This window comes from Ctenopharyngodon idella, chromosome 4 (assembly GCF_019924925.1).
Source record: "Ctenopharyngodon idella isolate HZGC_01 chromosome 4, HZGC01, whole genome shotgun sequence".
In the NCBI taxonomy this organism is placed as follows: domain Eukaryota; kingdom Metazoa; phylum Chordata; class Actinopteri; order Cypriniformes; family Xenocyprididae; genus Ctenopharyngodon; species Ctenopharyngodon idella.
Window position 1 is genome coordinate 26,900,040 of NC_067223.1, and position 16,618 is coordinate 26,916,657.

The 16,618-nt window shown below is 38.1% G+C and overlaps 1 protein-coding gene and 1 pseudogene across 4 annotated transcripts in view; both read right to left on the reverse strand.

The window, feature by feature from the left end:
• LOC127511071 (NACHT, LRR and PYD domains-containing protein 12-like) overlaps positions 1 to 16,618 on the reverse strand; it is a 70,844-nt gene that overhangs the window by 12,848 nt on the left and 41,378 nt on the right. The window contains exons 1-4 of one of the 4 annotated variants that reach the window (XM_051891471.1): positions 5,101 to 5,241; positions 3,768 to 4,046; positions 1,479 to 3,288; positions 928 to 1,101 (exon numbers count right to left, since the gene is read on the reverse strand). In XM_051891471.1, the coding sequence (XP_051747431.1) occupies positions 928 to 1,101; positions 1,479 to 3,288; positions 3,768 to 4,026 (2,243 nt within the window). In that variant the 5' untranslated portion in view covers positions 4,027 to 4,046; positions 5,101 to 5,241. Of the gene's footprint in view, positions 1 to 927; positions 1,102 to 1,478; positions 3,289 to 3,767; positions 4,047 to 4,930; positions 5,039 to 5,100; positions 5,242 to 16,618 lie in introns of those variants that run through there. The other 3 variants (XM_051891472.1, XM_051891474.1, XM_051891470.1) reach the window with 3 other exon arrangements.
• The window catches only part of LOC127511261 (polyglutamylase complex subunit TTLL1-like), a 92,865-nt pseudogene continuing 91,610 nt past the window's right edge, over positions 15,364 to 16,618 (reverse strand).

Consider the following 16,618-nt stretch of genomic DNA (forward strand, 5'->3'; position numbering starts at 1 on the left):
ATAAATGTACAGGCATCAGACAAAAAGTATAGGTACTCGTACTTGGCCATTAAATGGTAACCGTGCATCTCTAGTATTTAATGCAGTGGACTCAAACTCAGCTCCTGGAAGGCCACTGTCCTGCAGAGTGTCTCTCCACCCTAATTAAACACATCTGATCCTGCTAATCAAAGTCTTCAGGATTAGGAGACTTAGGCAGGTGTTTTGGAGCTGGCTGGAGCTAAACTCTGCAGGACAGTGGCCCTCCAGGAGCTGAGTTTGAGACCACTGATTTACTGTGAAACTGATTTGCCATTCTGAAACACTGAAAACAGGACTATGAGCTGCTCATGTGTAAATAAGCACTGCGCTGTTTCACTCTGAAACATGGAGAATGTAAGAATATATATTTATATAATTACACCTCAACATCCAAAATTCATACTAAGCCATATCCAACTGCCTCAAATATGTATTGCATGAATTCATAAAAAAAAAAAATTGCAGCCAACTTGTGTTAATTGTGAATTTTTGCTGAGATGTTAATGGTGTCCCATACAGTCACTAGATGGCACTACTAGCTTGTTCAGTGCTATCGGAAGGAAAGCATGCATGAAATAGATGGTTTTGAAAAGCAATATTTTTCAAATTTAGCAAAATTTACAGATTTAGTACTTGTTTAAGGCCATTTTGCAATTTAAATATTTATACAGTCCACTACCATCCCTCCAGCCCTAATAATATTTTTCTCAGACTTGTGCAATCCATAAGGGCCCATACCTCTCAACTCTGAAAATATGGACATCTGTATAAATATTTAAAAATATCACACTCCTTCAAATGTTGTTTTGTCTCTTGTTCTGGCATTCCATTGAGAGCAGATGCCACATTTTGTGACAAAATCATTTATTCTGATAGTATTTTGTTAATTATTTTAAAACAGTTTACCTCAATATCTCCAGATGGCAGTTTGGGCTCTTCAGTCCATCAGAAAGAAGCTTCACTCCAGAATCCTGCAGGTCATTGTTACTCAGGTCCAGCTCTCTCAGGACAGAGTTTGAGGACTGTAGAGCTGAAGACAAACTCTCACAAGACAGAGCAGTGAGATCACAACTATGTAGCCTATGTAGAGAGCAAAACAACAGTAATGCAGTAGTAATGTTTATTAGGTTGGGTTTAATTTGGAAAAACCTTTGACTGAATTGATGCAAGCAAAGCTAAAAAAAAAATCTCTTTATAAAATAATATTTTCAGTTTCTTTAATTTATTGTAAAATTAAAATAAAATAATAAAATGGGTAAAGCTCAGGTTCCTGAGTTTTGCCTGATACAGCTTGCCTGATGGAGATACCTCGGCATTTAATATCACCACACACATCGATACATTTACATTTATTATTTTTTTATGAACAGTCTTGTCTATCAAATCACCTGTGTAAAATTAAGGCCCAATTAAAATGACTAACAGTGTATATAAATGATTATAACGGAGACTCTTACAGTGCTCTTCTGGTGTTTTTGATTACTGGCAGCAGTCTCATCACTGCTTCATCAGATCTTCTGTATTTCTGCAGTTCAAACATCTCTTGAGTCTCTTCTGACATGAGGAGCATAAACGCCAGACCAGACCACTGAGCAGAGGAAAGCTTCTGTGCTGAAAGATTTCCTGTTTGCAGATTCTTCTGGATTTCCTCCACAAAGTTATCTTTCAGTTCACTGAGACAGTGGAAGAGATTGAAGGTCCTCTCTACTGATTTCTCCTCCTGTATCTTCTTTTTGATAAAGTCAGCAGTGTTTTTCAGGTTCTCTGTTTCTAGTTCCAGTCCTGGCAGTAGTTCTATCAGGTCATTCTGATTGGACTTCAGTGAGAGACCCAGAAGGAACCGGAGGAAAAGATCCAGGTGTCCATTCTCACTTTGCAAAGCCTTATTGACTGCAGCCTTGTGAAGCTGAAAAAGTGGCTTTTGGGACAGAATCCATTGTAGTTTTTCTGTCCATGATTGAAGAAATGGGTTTTCTTTCTTGTCCTTGCTAATCAAAAACACATAGAGAGCAGCAAGGAACTCCTGGATGCTGAGATGTACGAAGCTGTAAACGCTTCTTGCTGAAACAGCCTTTTCCTCCTGAAAGATCTGAGTGCATAACCCAGAGTAGACAGACCCTTCACTGACATCTAGTCCACATTCCTCAAGATCTTCTTTGTAGAAAATCAGTTTTCCTTCCTCCAACTGTTGAAAGGCCAGCTTCCCAAGCTTCAGAATAATCTGATCAAAATGCATTGCATTGGCTTCAGGCTCATCACTGTATTTTTCTTCCATCTGTTGCTGCTGAGAAATTAAGAAATTTGTGTACATCTCTGTGAGAGTTGTAGGTGTTTTGTCATTGCTCTCTCGAGCCAGAAGAGGCTGAAGAACAGTGAGAGAGATCCAGCAGAAGACGGGGATGTGGCACATGATGTACAGGCTCCTGGATTTCCTTATATGACGGATGATATTTCCAGAAACCTCAGAACTACTGTTTTTGATGAAGTATTGCTCTTTCTGCTCATCGTTAAATCCTCGAACTTCAGTCACCTGATTAATGTAGTTTCGGGGTATCAGAGTGGCTGCTGCTGGCCTGGATGTGATCCAGATGAAAGCAGAGGGAAGAAGGTCTGTCTTGATAAGGTTTGTTATTATTTTACTCACTGTTGTTTTTTTGTGAACATCTGTAATTCTGTCACCCTCTTTAAAGTTCAAAGTGAATCGACATTCATCCAGCCCATCAAAAATGAACAAGACTTTGCCATCATCTTCAGGAAAAGAGGGCAGTTCTTTAGAATCATTAAAGAAGTGTTTATGAATCAGTCCCATAAGACTGCAGTTCTCTGTAATCAGGTTTAGCTGACGGAATGGCAGAGGGAAAATTAAGGCTATATCATGATTTTCTGTTCCTTCAGCCCAGTCAAGGATAAATTTATTGACAGAGACAGTTTTTCCTACCCCTGCGATCCCCATCGTCAGTACCTTTTTGTTTTCATTGACTTTAAAAATGTTATTGCATTGGATTGGTGTGTCCTTGGCATCATACTGTTTGTGATTAAATCCGATCTGTATCACCTCATGGTCATTTACTCTTCCTCCAGTCTCATTCTCCACCATATATAAATCAGTGTAAATATCGTTCAGATTTTTCTGATGACCCGTCTGTGAATTACCAACCAATATCCGCTTGTAGTCCTGTTTTAATTTGTTCTTCAGTTTGAGGATGGTCTCTGTGTAATCATGAAGAGTAGCTTGTCTGTCATCTGCAGATGAGCCTTTAAAAAAGACTGAAAAAAGTGATCATGATTTTCATAAATTCTTAATGAAACATGTAATTTGTAACCTGGTCTTAAGTTCCCATTACAAACATAACTACATCACATGTGATAAAAACTGCACTTCTGCTATATTCAATATACTCTTGTACCGCAATTGTGTTTACATGCACATCTTACACTGATTATGCTTAAGCTGGGAACATATATGGTGATGGAAACACCTTGATTAATGCTGATAGTGCAGTAATGTCACTGTAAATCATGTAACCATTAGTAAAATCAGACCCTGTTCTATTAAATGTTCTTTTATAAGATCTGCTGCTGATCTTCTTGGCCCTGTAATTGTTGCTTGCTGTTATATTTTCTTTGTTTCCATGTACAGGCAGTGATTGTTATTTACCCCATATCTCTTCTGAATGAGCTCCAACAGTGGCACATCTTCATATTGCCTGTCAATTACATTACAGTCACAACAAATTAAACATTACCTTGCTTGTGTTTGTTCTCTAGATGCTCAGCCAGATTATTCTGGTTCATCTTCCTCAGGATCTCCACAGTGATCTTCACAGCTTTTTCTGGTCCAAAACACTCCACCATCTTATCCACAGTTTTTAGCCTATCTGCATTCTCCATGTCAGACTTTGATATACTCTCATGATCATTCCTTAAGTGCCACTGAAACTTCTTCAGTTCAGCTTTTTCCAGTTCATACAGTGATTTCTCAAGCAGCTCTTTAACTGATGCCATCGTCCTTCACCGATTAATAGCTGCAGGACAAAAAGAAAAGATCTGAAGTAGGTCCACATATTACATGTTGAACTAAGCACTTAAATGTAATTTGGATTATGAAATGAAGCTGTGATCGGATCAGGACTCAGTCAACTCATTCAAACACATCTGTTTAAGTCCTAAAATTATCCTTTGTACAAGATAATATAATATAATTCAAGATTATATGAGTCTCAGGTCTCCCATTGAATGTGTCTGTGAAGTTTCAGCTCAAAACACCCCACAAATCAATTATTATGCTATTCTGTAAATGCTGCTTTTTGAGTTGAAGCAAAAACATGATGTTTTTCGGTGACTCTTTAAAGGATTAGTTCACTTTCAAATGAAAATTATCCCAAGCTTTACTCACCCTCAAGCCATCCTATGTGTATATGATTTTTTTTCTTTCTGATTAGCACAATTGGAAAAATATTATATATTAAAAAAATATTTCTGTGTTCATCAGATCATGTGCTTTATTATGCATATTTTTCTAATCACATATTTCACACATCTGCATTCAAAAGCAAACAAATTGTATGTATTTATGTTTGCTTTATTTTCGCAGTGGGATATTTGAGAGGTATTTCTGTATTTCTACAACCCTGTTGTGTTCCACACTTCCAGTTAATTTAAGTGCTGCTGGTTTCAATGAATGACTCTGTTATGAGTTCATCATATAGACAGAAGGAGGCAGTATTATATCAAAACTGTCTGCAAACTACATGAAGATGAGCGATAGTTTCTCTCTCAAAGAGATCAGAGCACATGATAAGAAATACTGTTTGAGGAATCACAGACTCATTAATAAACACAATACAACAGAGAAAACAGTGATTTCACAGCATGTGACAACAATATCTGCCTTCTCTGATTCACTTACCAAGACACACTTGATCATCTGTTTGAGCGTGACATGAGGAACTCAAATAAAATCATCAGTATGACTTCAGCAAAACATTAAAGTCTCAGAAGCACAAAGTTACCAATGACACATAACACACACACACACACACACACATATAAACAACTAAAGAAAGATTAAACACTCACCTCAGATAATATTTGTAGATCTTCTTTTCTCCTCCTCTGAACTGTCGTGTTGAACTGGAATTTATTTGACTTCCTAGAGGAAGTGAAACTGTTTTTCAGGAAGACACATAATAAACAGAAGAATGAGAGTCAGACGTCAGCACACACACTCAGTTTCCTGTCACTGTATATATTTGCCTGAATATTTATACAGGTGCTGGTCATATAATTAGAATATCGTGAAAAAGTTCATTTTTTTATTGTAAATTATTTTAAAAAATGAAACTTTCATATATTCTAGATTCCCTACATGTAAAGTAAAACATTTCAAAAGTTTTTTTTTTTAAAATTTGTTGATTAGAGCGTACAGCTAATGAAAGTCCAAAATCCAGTATCTCAAAATATTAGAATATTTACATTTGAGTTTCATTAAATGACCATCCCTACAGTATAAATTCCGGGTATCTTTTGTTCTTTGAAACCACACTAATGGGGAAGACTGCTGACTTGGCAATGGTCCAGGAGACAATCATTGACACCCTCCACAAAGAGAGTAAGTCACAGAAGGTCATTACTGAATGGGGTGGCTGTTTACAGAGTGTATATCAAAGCATATTAAATGCAAAGTTGACTGGAAGGAAGAAATTGGGTAGGCAAAGGTGCACAAGCAACAGGGATGACCGCAAGCTTGAGAATACTGTCAAGTAAAGCCAATTCAAACACTTGGGAGAGCTTCACAATGAGTAGAATGAAGCCGGAGTCAGCACATCAAGAGTCACCACACTCAGACATCTTCAGGAAAAGGACTACCAAGCCACTTCTGAACCAGAGACAACGTCAGAAGCATCTTACCTGGGCTAAGGAGAAAAAGAACTGGACAGTGAACAGTGGTCGAAAGTCCTCTTTTCAGATAAAAGTAAATTTTGCATTTCATGTTGAAATCATGGTCCCAGAGTCTGAAGGAAGACTGGAGAGGCACAGAATCCAAGCTGCTTGAAGTCTAGTGTGAAGTTTCTGAAGTCAATAATGATTTGGGGGGGCCGTGACGTCTGCTGGTGTTGGTCCATTGTGTTTTATCAAGTGCAAAGTCAATGCAGCCATCTTCCAGGAGATTTTGGAGCACTTTATGCTTCCATCTGCTGACAAGCTTTATGGAGATGCTGATTTCCTTTTCCAGCAGGACTTTAGCACCTGCCCACAGTGCAAAAACCACTTCCAAGTGGTTTGCTGAGCATGATATTACTGTGCTTTATTGGCCAGCCAATATGCCTGACCTGAATCTATGGGATATTTTCAAGAGAAAGATGAGAAACAGTCGATCCAACAATATACAGATGATCTGAAGGCTCAATAGTGCCTCAGCAGTGCCACAGGCTGATCACTTCTATGCCACACTTCACTGATGCAGTAATTTGTGCTAGGAGCAAGTCATTTGCTGTAATATGTCCTGCCGATCAAGTATTGAGTGCACAAAAGAACATACTTTAAAGAACTTGAACTTTTCTGTTTTGCAAATCCATTTTTTGATTGATCTTAGGAAATATTCTAATATTTTGAAATACTGGATTTTGGACTTTCATGAGCTGTACGCTCTAATCATCAAATTTAAAAAAAAAAAAAAAACTTTTGAAATGTTTTACTTTACATGTAGGGAATCTAGAATATATGAAAGTTTAATTTTTAAAAATAATTTATAATAAAAAAATGAACTTTTTGATGATATTCTAATTATATGACCAGCACCTGTAAATACTACATACATTTGCTATTCAATGCTTCAATGCTTCAAGGCACATTTGCCTCATTTGAACAGCTCAGTGTTAAGTTTATCATTCCGAGAAGCCATTTCTTTAGGTTTTTACAAATACGTGACTTTGTTCGTAAAAATTATGCAAACTTTCCCAACGCTCTGCCTCCGCCTGCAATTGATACCATCCTAAGTCTTGATGTCTGTTCTAAAGGCCGGAACACACCAAGCCGATGGCGACGAACTAGTGGTGACAAAAGCAGACTGCGGGGTTGGCTCACGTCGGTAGCGTCTGTATCCAAAGTTCGCCTGACACACCAAACCAACGTTAGACAGCCAACGGCCAAGTAGCACGTCAGTTCTGCGCCTGCATGAGATGAAATGCCTTTCAGAACCAGCAGGTGGCAGTATCTGAACAGCCAATCAGAATGATCAGATGGCCCGATGAGCTCTGACGCCGATTCAACATTTCGAATAGGCTGAAAAAAAAGGCGATTAGGACCAACTTCAGCCGATGGTGCGGAACACACTGAGAAAACTCGGCCGACAAACAAAAACTGCCGACGGCTGACCGTCGGCTTGGGGTGTTCCTGCCTTTAAGGCTCAATATCAAAGTTAATCAATACTTTTGCCACTTCAGAGTCTTTCCCTGTTGATAGTTTGTGTTATTGTTCTTCAGACCTCAATATTGAAATAGATCAGGAAACATGGGAGGAAGTGCTGGACAGGGTCCATTCCTCGTCTGTCTGTGCACGTCATTGCCTCATACAATGTAAGGTGGTTCATAGAGTTCATTGGTCCAAATGTAAGCTTGCACAAATTGATCCAACCATTGACCCAGAGTGTGATAGATGTCACTTAGGCCCAGCCACATTAAGCCACATGTTTTGGACCTGTCCAACACTTTCTTTGTTTTGGGGGTCAGTGTTTAATTCTCTCTCATCCATTACATCTGTAGACATACCACCATCACCTATCATAGGCCTTTTTGGGGTGTTGCCTGGTGGCCTTCCACTGCCCACTTACTTCTCTAACTTTGTCGCTTTTCTCACATTGCTTGCTAGACGTGTAGTCTTATTAAATTGAAAGAGCCCTCAGCCAGGGTCTCACACACATTGGATAAAAGATGCCCTGTATTTCATGAAACTAGAGAAAATTAGATACTCTTTATGGGGGCCTAACAGTGCTTTTATTAAAATCTCGAAGCCTTTTCTTGCACATGTTAAAACTCTCCAGCTGGATTCGGCTGATTAACCTCCCCTTGATAATATACATACTCACTGGTTGTTTAGTTTGTAACACTCTGGAATCTTTAAGATTTGTTTTGGGATGTAAATATACATGTCTATATTTTTCTTTTTTTAATTAAAAGAAGGATTAAATGAAATTAGCAGGATGACAAAAGAAACCCAACCCCTCCCATTGAATCACATTTCAAAAGGGAAGAGGAGGGGACAGGACAGGAAATTAGGTCATACTGTGACCACTCAACACTTAAAGGGGAAGCGCACATTTAGATCAGATAACCATATTAAATGTATAAGAACAATTTTGTGTGAATTATAACAATATTTAGCCGTATACTTTGTATACCTGTTACACAAGCTACAAATAATGTGTGAACAATATTTTCCTTTATTGAAATTAATTACATAAACTACAATTACATTTAATTACACTTATATTATGCATTATTATGCACTGTAAATTATGCAAAACTACAGCATTTAAATGGTAGGGTTCTCCTTGCTTTGTCATATAGTGTGTCTCTCAGTGAATAAAATCTATATATTGAACAATATGTCAAATAATGTTCTTATTTCTCTTTTCTTCCTGTGAGGGAGCATCCCATCCCAAAAAACTGCACATTTTAGAATGGCCTTTTATTGTGGCCAGCCTAATGCAGGGAAGTCTGGAGGCTGTAACCCTTGATTTGTGGAGCTCATGGCAGTCAGGACAAGAGCTTTGGTCATGTTCCTCCTCAACTTTGAGCAATATCCAAGACTGTGTTCAGACTTGAAGGTGCAAGAACTCTTCAGTGCAAACAAATTATGAATGGCAAAAACGCATTAAAAGTCTTCTGTTTTCAGTTAAAAAGGTGTCATTTAAGCAGGCCCCTAAGGTGATAAAAAAACGGCATATTCTAGTATTTATTGATAAACTTCATTCGAATGCTGTTGTAGGCGTCGCACAATAGGCAACATGTTAATATAATCATTTCTTAATTCCGCGCTTTTTCTTAATTAAAAATAAATATTATTATAGTCTTATCCATTTCTGATAATTCCAGGTTGCTTTGGTTGCGCAGGTTGTTTACACATTTAACTCGTGGCCATGAGAAATAGATTGCTGCGCCCCAATTCGCATACTATCCGTCCTAAATAGTATTCGAAAAAAGAATTAGTGTGTCCCAAATCGTAGCATGTTGAAATGAGTATTCCAAAGATACCCGGATGGTCTACTTTTTCCGGTTAGAATCCGAAGTGCAGATCCGTGCACACTTCTAATGGCTAATATTGCCAAAAAACACATTGATTAGATTCTAATTCGATTAGAACTACAAATACAAATAAAAAGTGTTAAAAAACTACAAACATGACGGATGTGGAGACCGACGGTTAAGCAGAGCAGTTAGGATAAAGGGGCTTGAAAGATTAATAATCAGTATCTAACCTGACGAAAAGATATTTATTACACGTTATCCACATTATATTTCATCTGCTACAGAATTGTGAACTTTTATAACGATCGTTTGGTCATTAACTTTTAAATGCATCATTATGCAAACATGAGGAGAGTTCTCTGCATGAAAGACCCACGACTGACAGATCAACGTGAGACTACATTTCTCTCCGAAACGGTAGGAAATTAAATTTAATTGAATGTGGAGGCTTTTAACTGTGACGAAGATGAACTGTGAAGATGATTGACAGGGCAGTTTAAACAGTTACAGGCTGCGTAACTAAGCGACAGAACGTCCATTAAAAAAGACGCAATTATATCCCAAAGCTTGCATACTCTTATGCTACACTCAAAAGTGTGTACTTTTTCTTTACAAAAACACTTTTAGGACGTAGTATAAGTAGGCGAATTGGGACGCAGCAGATGTCGTTCCCTCAACATAATGAAGTCATGGCCATGAGAAAAATATATCGTTCCCTCACCATATGATCTTGAGGCCACGACTTATCACATTCCCACGAGTTTATATCGTGGCCAAAACAAAACTAAGTGAACCGAACATGTCCCCTCCTGGTCACCGTAAAAAAGAAAAACACTGGGAAATGTTTCTAGCTCTCTCTGGGGCTCACAGTGCATTTAAACGGTAACCGTACTTCATGAACTAGGCACTAATGCGTGAGCAGGGGTAGAGAAGAACAGGAATTAGGCTACTAATAACCTGTATCGCTCATTAAGGAAACAACAGTTGCTAGAACTGGATTCCTATACAGAGAGAGATGTTGATGGTAAGCTAACTAAAAATAAGGTAAAAAGTAAAAGTATTATGTCCTTATAGCTATGAAAAACTAAAAGGGAAGGCAATTAAACAAGTTGATTTAATTAAATGTTAAATTAAATTCAACTTAGCTGAATAGGGATGTTCAATCTAAAACCAAAGTAAATAAATGAAATGAAATAAAAAGAGTAGTAGTCAAAAATAAAATAAGGTAGCCTATATGGGGAAGGATCAACCAGGAAAGTACGTGAGAGCTCAAACAGAGGGTGAAACCAAGTGAGGAGAGGCGAAGAGAGAGGAAGTGTTAACACATTACACTCACACTGTCGGCTGTCTGTCACACAGCCGCTAGCCATGTAACAACGCTCGGCTCATTGTTGTCACGTCTGGGATTGGGATACTGTTACACTTGTGCTGTCATTACACTACTTTTGGGATGGTTTTGTTGCACAGACATGGCAACCCTCCACTACAAAGCCCCACCCCTTTCATGCACTTCAAAGTGCGCGGCCCCTGAATAGAGGGTATGCACGTGACGTCACCGTAACCAGCATTGGTTCAGCGTGAATGCCGCGAAAAACACAAAACACATCCAAAAAGGGAAAGAGCTTTGCGACTGACTGTACAAATAGCTTTGACACAAAATCTGAAGTACATTTTTACAGACTGCTGAAAGCTGCAGAAAAAAGAAGCAAATAGGTCATTGCAATTCACAGAAACAACTGGACTCCAGGCAGAGAAACATGGATTTGCAGTTATCATTTTGTGTCAAAATGTTGGATTTTGGGGTAAAATCATACCCTATATATTGTATTGTTATATATTGTGTTGACAACTCATCGATTAAATATTTATTATCTTATATTCTGCATAATTGGGTGTTTTTAAATAAACGCTGACAAAAACTATACAAGTTTTAGGGCTGGACGGTATGACGAAATATATAACATTGATATAAGCGAGGGAGCGCGTTCCGGCGGGAAAGTGACATCTATGCATACCCTTTATTGGGACACAGCTTAAGTGATAGTCGGATGCTAACAGCTAACGGTTGATTGAAAAGGGCTTTAACTTGTGTACCTGTAGGCTGCTAAAGAGAGAGCTTTTGCTCAAATCTCCATTAACAATACTGTAGTGAGATCACTTTGTCACTCAGTTTAATTCATGCCAATAATGTGAGATTTCCTCATCAAATTAATGCATTTAAAGCTGTAATAATAAACAGTATGAAACATAACACAAAATATATAAATGCCTTTTATCTTTTCCACATGGCGAAACCCATATTAGCATCACACAACCTTGCGTTAGGCCCGGCTACCATGTGCTCCACTCGTGTACACGCACTGACACACTCAAAATAAACTTTTACTCTCTTTCAAATAACACACACATCATCAACATTCAAACTCGTTTTCTAAATGCATTATAATAACTTTAGTGATCCGTTACCTGACATTAAACGGAGAATGATCACAACAAATTTTTTTATTTTTTTTTATTGCAAACAATTGTAGATGACAATAATGACATAGAATGTCTCACAGAATGCATCAACAATACATCCAAAGTCATCTGAACATATGGAAGAGAAACAAAATAAATTGACAATGATTGTTTATTATTGTTAATATTATTTGTGAGGCCCATTTTAGGAGGAAATCTGTCAGCTGAATTATCTAATACATCATTAAAATCTCCAGCAATAATAATAAAGGCCTGTTGATATTTATTTTTTAAAGCTTCAATATTTCTCTGTAATAAGAAAATAAGAGACTTAAGTTGAGATCTTAAGATCTTAAGTTGTGGCCATATATATTACATATTATAAGAGTAGCATTATCAAGCTTAGTAACAAGAATAACCCATTTTCCATCCATAGAAATCAACGATTCAACAATATCTCCTTTAAATTTGTTAATCAAAGTGAGAACCCCAGCAGAGTGGTTAGATCTGTGACTAAAGTAGGCCCAAAAACGAACATCACTCTCACAGGAATGAGTTTCTTGTAACAGTATTAAGTCAGCAGTATTAAGTCAGCATTCATTCTTCTACAGTTTAAGAATAAGGCTTTTCTTTTAGTGAGATCTCTCAAGCCACGAGTGTTTAATGAGATAATACTCAAAGAGTTAAACTTCAAGTCTTGCATTTGCATAGGAGAAATAAAAAAAATAAAATAAAAAGAAATAAAACAGAAAAGAGTAACTTGAATAAGAACACTAACAAGAACACACAAAGCTTTTAAAGCTTACCGCTGTAAGCCTGCGTTGACAAAGAGGTAGTTAAAGCTAACACATACCCTATAACTTAGGCAAAAAGTGCAACTGTATGCGAGGGCATAACTTACTGATGAAGGAACCACAACAGAGTACAAAAACTTTCACGTTGCTCCATAAAGCGGTCTGCAATTAGTTTGTCCATGCATAGCACAGGAGTCAAGTTCGACTGCATGAAGGTAGTCTGCAAATAATGGAATTAGTCTGTCCGAGCACAAATGAAATGTTCAGTTGGAATGCTCTTTGAAGGCTGTTTGTAAAGAAACTGATCAAGTGCAACTCATGAGAAGAACGCGGGGGCAGTCAGCGAAACGTGCAAAGCTGTTATCAAGTTAAATTCAGATTAAGTTGCTCCATGAAGGTAATCTGCAAATATAAAACACAGTATGTTGTACATCAAGGGTAAAGTTCAAGTTTTTTCCCAGCGACAAAAGCATGGGGACCCTTCCATGAAACCTTCTTTCCCTCCTCACGAGCCTTCTTGACCAGCGGCCATAATTTGGCTCTAGCCTCAGCATCTTGTTTGATCAGTGCCTCCTTGATCCGAAGCTTGTTTTCTTTTAGATAGCGAGAGTCTTTCGCAGCCCACCATACCATGTCTCTGTAGGTTTGCATGGTGAAACGCATGATGATGTTACGAGGTGCTCCATTGGATCTCCTTTGCCCCAGGCGGTGTACAACATCAACTTCATCATCCAGCTTGTTCTGGATACTAAGGACCATCTTTCTTAGGATGTCGATTGTCACACTTCTCGCATCTTTTCCGTCGCGCTCTGGGACCCCCTGTAGCTTGAGATTCCATCTCCGTGAGTACCATTGCATTTCATCAAGGCTTTCTTTCAGACTTAAGTTTTCAACTCGCAATTCCTTAATCTCCTTTTCAAGTTGAATGATCTTGCGAGTGTGCATCTTGACTTCTTCGCTCATATGAGAGACTTTTTCAGACAGTTTGTCGAGTTTTCCGCAAGAAACAGCAACTGTTTTATCAACGGAGATTACCTTATCGTGCATTTCATCCACTTTAGCAGTTAGCTTCTGAATCGCGTCAAGAAGTGTAGATAAGGAAACTTCATTCATGCCTTTTGATCTCGCAAGATTCTTGGATGGAGTACAGCAAATAGGCCTTGCAAGAACCTCTTCATTGGCACCGATTTCTGTCTCAAGATTAATATTCTCCATGTCGGTCGACTCCATGCAGCATTCTTCCACGAGGTGTCCAGCTAGTATAGCGCTTTCGTGAAGGGAGTGATTTTTTCCTCTTTTTGCCCATTATATCATATCAGAAGGTGCAAGTATTGCTAGAAAAAATATTTAAAAAAAAAACATAAATTTTCAAGATTGTAACTTTACATACTCAAATTTCAGTTTGTAAGCTTTAAACTCCTCAAACTACGGATGCATTGAAGACGTGAGCATTCACACCGCTGCCATCTTGGCAACTCTGATCACAACAGATAATGAGTGATGTTTTCCAGTGATGGCATTTACTCGTATGAGCCAACTCTCGCGATCTCACCTGATAACGTTCGACCGCATGGAGAAACTCTCGCGATACCGTGTGAGAGAGCGTGACATGAGCAATCGATCTCAGATCAACGGATCTGCTCTAAACTTCACTATAATAAAGAATCGATCTCAGACTAACGGCTCTATTATAAACATTAAAAATAAAACAATAAAAAAATCCTACAGCTGCGCTGGAAGAATGTAATGATATTGTGAACACTTATATTCCTTATATTCCCTTTCTGCCATCTTTTTCCCCCTGTAGGAAAAGTTTCTTTGAAGACAGAACATTCAAGGAAAACTTACCTACCCTCTCCCTGGATATAATATATAATTAAATGTTTTGTTGAATGCAGTTGGTTGCCTTCTATATTTTTCATTGTTGACCAAACTTTTTTCTTGACTTAAACTGAGCAGCTTCATTCATCCAAATTCAACGACTAGTGAGAGAGCAGAGGGAGGCGCGCCTCTGTGACGTCACATCCCCTCCGCGCACGAGCTCTGCTCTCGACCAAAGAATATACACATTTAGGACCGCTGTACTAACATATTACTTTTGTTATTTTTATCTTTCTGTGGAAGAAATAGTATATTTATCAGCGAAATGAAACAAAAAAGATTTATATTTTTATATTGATTTAATTTAATTATTTGTAATCTTTTTATTTCCTGAAAAACGATTAAGTTTGGAAGGTTGTTGCCCTTTCAAACACACACACAAAATAGAAAAATACTAAAAATATTATTCATTTTACATGTATATACGGCATTATCAGTCTTATATATCACATATATTTATACAGTGAATATTTCTGGGGTTTAGTGTAAACAGTCAAACCCAGTAATGGGGCATGTTGTCACAGTGAGAATCTGTCATTGAACAGCTTATTAAAGCCTTTTCAGCAGAAATTAAACAGAAATACACAAAATATTTTGTTAAATAGAAAAAAGACTTCAAATAAGTCTCTTTTGTTCACCGTTGCTGCATTTATTTGATTGTAAATACAGTAATATTGTGATATATTCACTATATATATTTTACACTATATTTAATATTGACATTGAACTGTTTATTATGTGAATATATAGTGAAGTGTAATTTATTCCTGTGATCATTTTCAGTCTTCACTCCAGTCTTCAGTCACATGATCCTTCAGAAATCATTCTAATATTATGATTTGCTGCTCAAGAAACATTTATGATTATTATCAATGTTGAAAACAGTTCATATTTTTGTGGAAACTGTGATAGATTTTATTTTCAGGAGTCTTTGATGAACAGAAGCACAAAAGAACAGCATTAATTTGAAACAGAAATCTTCAGTATCATTATAAATGTCTGTACTGTCACTTTAATTAAATAATGATAAATAAATAAATAAAAGCATTAATTTCTTTCAGAGCACAGCTCCAGTGAAGGCCTCATGCGGACAGTCTCACTTCCAGGTGGCGGGGAACGGTGGGCGCACGCTGCCGGACCTGCTGCCCTTTGACCCCAGCGACTGCCCCGAGCGGCTCCTGAGGTCGGCGCTCTCACTCAGAGCCTGCTCCTCGTTGAGCGACGGTGACACGTTCACCTGAGAGAGACACACACAGTCACTCGCTGAAATAATGAGCAATATAATTATATATAAGACTTTTCAAAAATGAGAGATGTCATGTGACCTCGATCAGCCACGGCTTGAGCCTGTCGTCGATGATGATGTCATAGCCGTAACACTCGAAGCAGTGCTTGTCGTTGTTCATGACGGGCTGCAGACGGGAAGAGGAACACATTATTATGATTATGACCTTCAGCTCAACATCAGAACAATCCAGATGTGTGACAGTCGCTCCCTCATGATCTGGACTTACAGCCACGGCTTTGAGCGACTGCACGATGATCCAGTGGATCTGGTCAAACAGGTGGTTGGTGACGTCCCGTCCTCGAGTGCTCTCCAGATAGAGCCGCAGGTTACTGACCGTCCACTTCCCGCCGTGAACGTGATTGTAGTCGTCCTGCGGTCAAACGCCATGATTGGTTCACGTACTACAAACACTTGTGCATGAAGTCATCATGATGTAAAGATATATTGTGTTTATTGTCTTCACGTTTCATCAGTCAAAGCGTTTCTGCGTGTTTTTCAGCTTCAGTGTCTTTGCCAATATTAGGGATGTCACAAGTTATTACCTCTATGAGTTCGTTCTGGACTTTCTGTTCAAGAGCGCCCTCTGGCTTCCAGTATGAATGACACACACGTTACATGAGAGTGTTTAGCGCTCATAATGCTCACGCGCCTCATTTTAGATAAGAATAAAAGGTCAGGTTATGCACTCCCTTTTTCAATGCTACTAAAAACATATTTAAAACAGGTCATGTGACTACAGTGGTTCAACTTTAATATTATAAAGCAACGAGAATACTTTTTGTGTGCCAAAAAAACTAAAAAAGGACTTTATTCAAGAATATCTAGTAGGGCTGGGTAAAAAATATTGATTTCTCGATTTTAATCGATACTCATTTTTACGAACTGATATCGATTCTTAAATCCCAAGAATCGATTAGTCTAGTCTG